Source organism: Osmerus mordax, chromosome 6 (assembly GCF_038355195.1).
Source record: "Osmerus mordax isolate fOsmMor3 chromosome 6, fOsmMor3.pri, whole genome shotgun sequence".
Lineage (NCBI taxonomy): Eukaryota > Metazoa > Chordata > Actinopteri > Osmeriformes > Osmeridae > Osmerus > Osmerus mordax.
In genome coordinates this window covers 21,220,225-21,228,940 of record NC_090055.1, presented here as the reverse complement: position 1 = coordinate 21,228,940, position 8,716 = coordinate 21,220,225, and the positions used below count along the sequence as shown (strand labels likewise).

General features: G+C 47.5%; 1 protein-coding gene across 6 annotated transcripts in view; it reads right to left on the bottom strand.

Moving 5' to 3' along the window:
- Positions 1 to 111: 111 nt before the first annotated feature.
- Positions 112 to 8,716, bottom strand: part of rhbdl2 (rhomboid, veinlet-like 2 (Drosophila)) — a 13,559-nt gene continuing 4,954 nt past the window's right edge. For 4 of the 6 annotated variants that reach the window (XM_067238924.1, XM_067238926.1, XM_067238925.1 and 1 more), the window contains exons 5-9: positions 6,655 to 6,755; positions 5,113 to 5,173; positions 3,944 to 4,005; positions 2,938 to 3,140; positions 112 to 696 (exon numbers count right to left, since the gene is read on the bottom strand). In XM_067238924.1, coding sequence (XP_067095025.1) covers positions 2,961 to 3,140; positions 3,944 to 4,005; positions 5,113 to 5,173; positions 6,655 to 6,755 — 404 coding nt within the window. In that variant the 3' untranslated portion in view covers positions 112 to 696; positions 2,938 to 2,960. Of the gene's footprint in view, positions 697 to 1,072; positions 1,095 to 2,115; positions 2,126 to 2,181; positions 3,141 to 3,943; positions 4,006 to 5,112; positions 5,174 to 6,654; positions 6,756 to 8,716 lie in introns of those variants that run through there. The other 2 variants (XR_010876806.1, XR_010876805.1) reach the window with 2 other exon arrangements.

Here is an 8,716-nt window from a genome sequence, read left to right as displayed (position 1 = left end):
CCCAAACTCCACACATCACGGCAGTATGCAGACCCCATGAATTAATTTAATTAAAATTGGCATGAAGGCTTTTATTAGCTTTAGCACCAAATGAATTAGAGCACAGTGAAGATCAATGACCATGTTCTAAATTTAACTTAGACATTATGTAGGCTATGATTGCTAAATACAGGTTATTACATCAGAGGCAGTAATAGGGACCATGACATGTTTCTTCCATATTTTATTGCAATAAAACCAAACTTGAAGATCTACAAAAGTTAATATATTCAATTTAATGTTTGGACCTTTTTATCTATATTTCCCTTTCTTCTTTGATTTTACAAGAATGTTGCCGACAAAATGCTGCCACATGTTAATGCCAAATAATGTAGGAATGTACAAGTCACATAAGCCTTGCAAAACCATCCGGTAACAGAACGTAACAGAAATACATTTCAAGTTGTAAATAAAATTGGGTACAATTACTCGACTGTCACAAAATAAATGATTTGGGGTGGAAATGCTGCTCTCTGCCGGAACAGCATCATCCTAACAGCCTCTCCGCAAACAAACTATCAACACGACATGTTTTACATTATCGTGTGTGAGAGGCCAATGTCACATCATGACAACGATGCTATGTTGCTATGGTAACCCAGAGAACCTGGTGTCACTACTTCCTGTCAACAGGAACCACGTCCTGTCAACAGGAACCTGAAACAATAACTAGACACTGAATCATTATAAACATGCTCTGTTGTTTTAGAAAACACGAGCTGATGTCAGCATACACTAGGTTAACATACTGCATACTGCATACTCTAGGTTAACAAACTGCATACACTATGTTAACACTAGGTTAACATACTGCATACTCTAGGTTAACACTAGGTTAACATACTGCATACTCTAGGTTAACACTAGGTTAACATACTGCATACTCTAGGTTAACAAACTGCATACACTAGGTTAACATACTGGATACTGCATACTGCATACTCTAGGTTAACACTAGGTTAACATACTGCATACTCTAGGTTAACACTAGGTTAACATACTGCATACTCTAGGTTAACACTAGGTTAACATACTGCATACTCTAGGTTAACAAACTGCATACACTAGGTTAACATACTGGATACTGCATACTGCATACTCTAGGTTAACACTAGGTTAACATACTGCATACTCTAGGTTAACACTAGGTTAACATACTGCATACTCTAGGTTAACACTAGGTTAACATACTGCATACTGCATACCCTAGGTTAACACTAGGTTAACATACTGCATACTGCATACTCTAGGTTAACACTAGGTTAACATACTGCATACTCTAGGTTAACACTAGGTTAACATACTGCATACTGCATACTCTAGGTTAACACCAGGTTAACATACTGCATACCCTAGGTTAACACTAGGTTAACATACTGCATACTGCATACTCTAGGTTAACACTAGGTTAACATACTGCATACTGCATACTCTAGGTTAACACTAGGTTAACATACTGCATACTGCATACTCTAGGTTAACACTAGGTTAACATACTGCATACTGCATACTCTAGGTTAACACTAGGTTAACATACTGCATACTGCATACTCTAGGTTAACACTAGGTTAACATACTGCATACTGCATACTCTAGGTTAACACTAGGTTAACATACTGCATACTGCATACTCTAGGTTAACACTAGGTTAACATACTGCATACTGCATACTCTAGGTTAACACTAGGTTAACATACTGCATACCCTAGGTTAACACTAGGTTAACATACTGCATACTGCATACTCTAGGTTAACACTAGGTTAACATACTGCATACTGCATACCCTAGGTTAACACTAGGTTAACATACTGCATACTGCATACTCTAGGTTAACACTAGGTTAACATACTGCATACTGCATACTCTAGGTTAACACTAGGTTAACATACTGCATACCCTAGGTTAACACTAGGTTAACATACTGCATACTGCATACTCTAGGTTAACACTAGGTTAACATACTGCATACTGCATACTCTAGGTTAACACTAGGTTAACATACTGCATACTGCATACTCTAGGTTAACACTAGGTTAACACTAGGTTAACATACTGCATACTCTAGGTTAACACTAGGTTAACATACTGCATACTGCATACTCTAGGTTAACACTAGGTTAACATACTGCATACTCTAGGACCTGCATACTTTGTCACACACACACATCTTTTCCATATAAAAAAAAATCACAAAACCCTTTAACGGTGAAAACATAATTTGGAGTTCAAAACATTCCATCTTAAAAAACACAAAACCAAGTATAACAATTCACAAACAAAATATTATATCCTTACAAATATGAAAAACATCTTAGTTTACACATACTATGAATAAAATGTAAAAGACAAACTAACATATTTCGTTTAGAAAGCATTCTGATATGTGTAATTGTACTTAGGAAGAGTGACCAGCGTCTGACCAGAGCCTAAACTAAATATAATCATTAAAACCCCTGTTGTTTGATTTCCTCCACAACACCTCCCTGTCAACAGCACCTCCCTGTCAACAACACCTCCCTGTCAACAGCACCTCCCAGTCAACAACACCTCCCTGTCAACAACACCTCCCTGTCAACAGCACCTCCCTGAGGTTAGACACACCTGGTCGCTGTGCAGGAGTGTGGTTCTACCTCCACGTTCTCACTACAGGAAATGTTTATGGACTTTACACAGCATGTTTATGGACTGTGCAGCATGTTTACTGACTGCTGTGTTTCAATACAACTCCTAAGTACAAGTGCGTTTGACTCAACATAAATGTTTAAAATGGCCACCGCCATATTGTTTTGAGAAAAGCTCAACTTTGGAGTGCATACAACCAATCAGAGCACAGATGTTTTACAGCCCCTGCACAGTAGCCTATCAGCATGCGGCACAGACATGGTGGTCCCGCCCACCTGCAGTGAGAGTGAAGGAGGCCTCAGGGAGCCGGAGACAGGAAGATGTTGAACAGCACAGCGAACAGGATGAAGACTACATATCCCACGATGCACAGCCAGAAGCGCGGGTCCTTGAGCAGCTTCTTGTCGTAGCAGGAGAAGAAGACGTAGCCAATGGTCATCCCCGCCACTCCGCCACCAATGTGGGCCACGAAGGAGACCTGGGGGCGTTCCAGGTTTAGTGAAACTCTGAGTATGTTAAACATGAGATGAAGCTAACTCTGGGTTTTCCGTTCCAGAAAGATAGGTGACGCAAACTGTGGGTCAGTGTCCATGGAAACTGACTCTGTGAACATAACCTGCTTGCTGGCAGGTTTTCCTGAACAAACTCTCCCCTCCCACTTTCTGAGCCTGATAGCGTTGGCAGACATGGGGTGTCCTTTTCCTGGTTGAAACGACCGATCTCAAACAAAATGTAATTCACTTAGTTATACGTCGGGAGAGGATTATAAGACGGCGATTCGATGTGCTTTAATTCCCTGATGAATACCTAAGTTAACGTTACCCGTCACACTCCGTAATTGACTATTCAATCACAGCCTCTCTACAACACCATGGTACGCTGCAGAGCTGTGACTAGCTTGGCTGCTCTGAAGACAGAGAGCTGTGATTGGCTGCTCTGAGGACAGAGAGCTGTGATTGGCTGCTCTGAGGACAGAGAGCTGTGATTGGCTGCTCTGAGGACAGAGCGCCTGGACTGTTCTAACCCACTCTAACCCAGGGTCAGACACATATTTATACATTTTAATTTAGAAATAAACTTTTATTCACAGTGTTAGCATAGAGTTCATAACCTGTAGACAGTACAGAAGACCTAGGATCAGAAGTGTTCTTAGTTCTAGTTTCCACGATCAGATTACCAGGCTGGGTGAACAAAGGGCCCTGCATCAGAGCCACTCCTGATGGACTGGATGTGTTTAATGTTTGAACCTTCAGTGGGCTGCTAGGTAACCACATGGCCTACCTTCATGCCAGCGCTGTCAGTGAGAAACCTCCTGTAGAGGGCAAAGCCAACGTCCGTCCCCACTGGAAACAAACAGAACATAACATGTTTCATAAAATAACATTCATTGATGGAGGAGAGGGGAGGGGCAGGGAGAGGCAGGGAGGGGAGAGACAGGGAGGGGAGGGGCGGGGAGAGGCAGGGAGGGGAGGGGAGAGACAGAGAGGGGAGGGGCGGGGAGAGGCAGGGAGGGGAGAGACAGGGAGGGGAGGGGCGGGGAGAGGCAGGGAGGGGAGAGAAAGGGAGGGGAGGGGCGGGGAGAGGCAGGGAGGGGAGGGGAGAGACAGAGAGGGGAGGGGCGGGGAGAGGCAGGGAGGGGAGAGAAAGGGAGGGGAGGGGCGGGGAGAGGCAGGGAGGGGAGGGGAGAGACAGAGAGGGGAGGGGAGAGGCAGGGAGGGGAGAGACAGGGAGGGGATGGGAGAGACAGGGAGGGGAGGGGAGAGACAGAGAGGGGAGGGGCGGGGAGAGGCAGGGAGGGGAGGGGAGAGACAGGGAGGGGATGGGAGAGACAGGGAGGGGAGAGACAGAGAGGGGAGGGGCGGGGAGAGGCAGTGAGGGGAGGGGCGGGGAGGGGCAGGGAGGGGAGGGGAGAGACAGAGAGGGGAGGGGCGGGGAGAGGCAGGGAGGGGAGAGGAGAGACAGAGAGGGGAGGGGCGGGGAGAGGCAGGGAGGGGAGGGGAGAGACAGAGAGGGGAGGGGAGGGGCGGGGAGAGGCAGTGAGGGGAGAGACGGGGAGGGGAGGGGCAGGGAGGGGAGGGGAGAGACAGAGAGGGGAGGGGCGGGGAGAGGCAGGGAGGGGAGGGGAGAGACAGAGAGGGGAGGGGCGGGGAGAGGCAGTGAGGGGAGAGACAGGGAGGGGAGGGGCAGGGAGGGGAGGGGAGAGAGGGGAGGGGCGGGGAGAGGCAGGGAGGGGAGAGGCGGGGAGGGGATGGGAGAGCCCGGGAGGGGTGGGGAGGGAGGGAGGGAGTTACAGTCTGCAGAACGTACCGAGGAGGGGAGGGGCAGGGAGGGGAGGGGAGGGGAGAGAGGGGAGGGGCGGGGAGAGGCAGGGAGGGGAGAGGCGGGGAGGGGATGGGAGAGCCCGGGAGGGGTGGGGAGGGAGGGAGGGAGTTACAGTCTGCAGAACGTACCGATCAGCACGATGACCAGTATCCTGAACACCCCCAGCAGGGGAATCATCTCTCTGAAGTTCTGGAGGAGCAGAAGATGACAGTCAGAAGGACAGAAGGGACACAGAGCCTGGCTGGTGTAGGGTGAGGCTGGTGACGCTGGTGTAGGGTGAGGCTGGTGAGGCTGGTGTAGGGTGTGTAGGGTGAGGCTGGTGTAGGGTGAGGCTGGTGTAGGGTGAGGCTGGTGTAGGGTGTGTAGGGTGAGGCTGGTGTAGACTGGTGTAGTTGTGTAGGGTGAGGCTGGTGTAAGTTGTGTAGGGTGAGGCTGGTATAGGCTGGGGTAGGGTGTGTAGGGTGAGGCTGGTGTAAGTTGTGTAGGGTGAGGCTGGTATAGGGTGAGGCTGGTGTCGGGTGAGGCTGGTGTAGAGTGTGTAGGGTGAGGCTGGTGTAGGCTGGTGTAGGGTGTGTAGGGTGAGGCTGGTATAGGGTGAGGCTGGTGTAGGGTGTGTAGGGTGAGGCTGGTGTAGGGTGAGGCTGGTTTAGGGTGTGTAGGGTGTGTAGGGTGTGTAGGGTGAGGCTGGTGTAGGGTGAGGCTGGTGTAGGGTGTGTAGGGTGAGGCTGGTGTAGGGTGTGTAGGGTGAGGCTGGTGTAGGGTGAGGCTGGTGTAGGGTGTGTAGGGTGTGTAGGGTGAGGCTGGTGTAGGGTGTGTAGGGTGAGGCTGGTGTAGGGTGTGTAGGGTGTGTAGGGTGAGGCTGGTGTAGGGTGTGTAGGGTGTGTAGGGTGAGGCTGGCGTAGGGTGTGTAGGGTGTGTAGGGTGAGGCTGGTGTAGGGTGAGGCTGGTGTAGGGTGTGTAGGGTGAGGCTGGTGTAAGTTGTGTAGGGTGAGGCTGGTATAGGGTGAGGCTGGTGTCGGGTGAGGCTGGTGTAGAGTGTGTAGGGTGAGGCTGGTGTAGGCTGGTGTAGGGTGTGTAGGGTGAGGCTGGTATAGGGTGAGGCTGGTGTAGGGTGTGTAGGGTGAGGCTGGTGTAGGGTGAGGCTGGTGTAGGGTGTGTAGGGTGAGGCTGGTGTAGGGTGTGTAGGGTGTGTAGGGTGAGGCTGGTGTAGGGTGAGGCTGGTGTAGGGTGTGTAGGGTGTGTAGGGTGAGGCTGGTGTAGGGTGTGTAGGGTGAGGCTGGTGTAGGGTGTGTAGGGTGAGGCTGGTGTAGGGTGTGTAGGGTGTGTAGGGTGAGGCTGGCGTAGGGTGTGTAGGGTGTGTAGGGTGAGGCTGGTGTAGGGTGAGGCTGGTGTAGGGTGTGTAGGGTGAGGCTGGTGAGGCTGGTGTAGGGTGTGTAGGGTGAGGCTGGTGTAGGGTGTGTAGGGTGAGGCTGGTATAGGGTGTTTAGGGTGTGGCTGGTGTAGGGTGTGTAGGGTGAGGCTGGTGTAGGGTGAGGCTGGTGTAGGGTGTGTAGGGTGTGTAGGGTGTGTAGGGTGTGTAGGGTGTGTAGGGTGAGGCTGCTGTAGGGTGTGTAGGGTGTTTAGGGTGTGTAGGGTGTGTAGGGTGTGTAGGGTGAGGCTGGTGAACTCACCACTACAGCGTTCATGAAGTAGCCTCCAATGAGGGCATAGACTCCTCCGGACGCCCCCACCAGGGCACTGAGGGGGTCGAAGATGGAGCTGGCCAGAGAGCCTGACACACACACACACACACATGCGCACACGCACACACACAAGGAATAATAATCAGCATCAAAGCTGCAGTCCGACATGCTGGCTGGCCCTGACACAAACAGGATACACATCCTGGGCTCTCAGATCTAATTTTAGCTACTCTCTCTTAACAATAGACTCCTTAACCCTAACCCTTAACCCTAACTCGGTTATGAACAACTACATTATACACAACTACATTCTAAACTAGAGAGGGTACAATTTCTGGGGAAATTGTAGGGTGTGCTTGCTTGCGTCGGTTGCACAGGGGTCCGTTTTTGAATGACATTTTTAAAACTGATATTTCTGTATATTTTATATAACAATGCATACTTATTATTTATAAAGATTACGTAGATTTTTTTTTTTGCTGCTCATTTACAACTGAAAATACGAGTGAAGTGTTGAATGAAATAGATGTCTTCTCATTTCCTCTGCAAGAGGCAGCCTCATCGTTGAATCAAAACGAATACATTTGGCAGACCGGTGTAAAAATTGACCTAATCTCTATGACGTAAACGTCCTTTTAAGTTTTTCCCTTCTCGTGATATTTTCAGGCATTTAGCCTACTCATTGCATTCATTCATTATTAAAGAACCCCCTTTGAAGATTATTCTACGACGTTACCGGCAGTAGAAGATTGAATCGCGATTCAAACAGTACCATCTGCTAACTGAAAATATGCCCCCCAAAACGTAAATAAGCTTGACATTTATTTAGTGGAAAATCGCTCATTCATAAAAAGCTCGCTGGTAGCGATCATTGTCAGTAACAACGCAAAATGCGATATAGCCCTGTGTGGAGAAGCTGCCCCGGTAAATTGTACTACTACGGTACAGTACTAGACTACTGCTGTGTTCGTCTTGGTAGCGATTGCGTTGGTTGAATTGGATTTAACGTTCCGTTGTACGGTTTAGGCTGAAATTCATTATTTTCATGAACAGATTGACAAAGTTTAGGCTGTGGCAATGAAGTTAAGGTTAGCAGTTAGACTTTTGATTTAAGTAAGGGGAGTGCCGAACATGTTCTGTCGCCGTTTGACTTCCTAAACAGCTGTGTAGATGTTTTTGTAGTGTCTCGCGTAGGCTACAGCGTTGCAGTGAGCAACACTGGTTTGAAACCACAGGTAATGATAATTTCACCCACAAATCGTTTACTTGTAACGTAATGTCATAATAAATCCTACAACAAAAATGTATTTGTGAGGAATGTTTATTTTAACGATTGAAAACAGATGCATCATAGACCACTGTAGTATGTGTTGCCCGGGCAACAGAGGCTAATGTCATGATGCTAATGCTTCAGTGAAATAGTAGACTACCGTTTCCAAAAGTAGATGTGGGCCTACTTCCTTAATAATATCTGCTAATATTGTACATTACATTTCATAATTGTGTTTCACATCACAAAGTAAAACTAGAGAGGGTACAATTTCTGGGGAAATTGTAGGGTGTGCTTGCTTGCGTCGGTTGCACAGGGGTCTGTATATTTTATATAAAAATGCATCGGGCCTACTTATTATTTATAAAGATTAAATAGATTTAAAAGCATATTTTTTTTGCTGCTCATTTACAACTCAAAATACGAGTGAAGTGTAGAATGAAATATGATGTCTTCTCATTTCCCCTGCAAGAGGCAGCTGACAGGCTGAATCAAAACGAATACATTTGGCAGACCAGTGTAAAAATTGACCTAATCTCTATGACTTAAACGTCCTTTTAAGTTGTCCCTTCTCGTGATATTTTCAGGCATTTAGCCTACTCATATTGCATTCATTCATTAATAAAGAACCCCCTTTGAAGATTATTCTCTGACTTTACCGGCAGAAGATAGAATCGCGATTCAAACAGTACCATCTGCTAACTGAAAATATGCCCCCAAAAACGTAAATAAGCTTGACATTTATTTAGTGGAAAATCGCTCATTCATAAAAAGCTCACT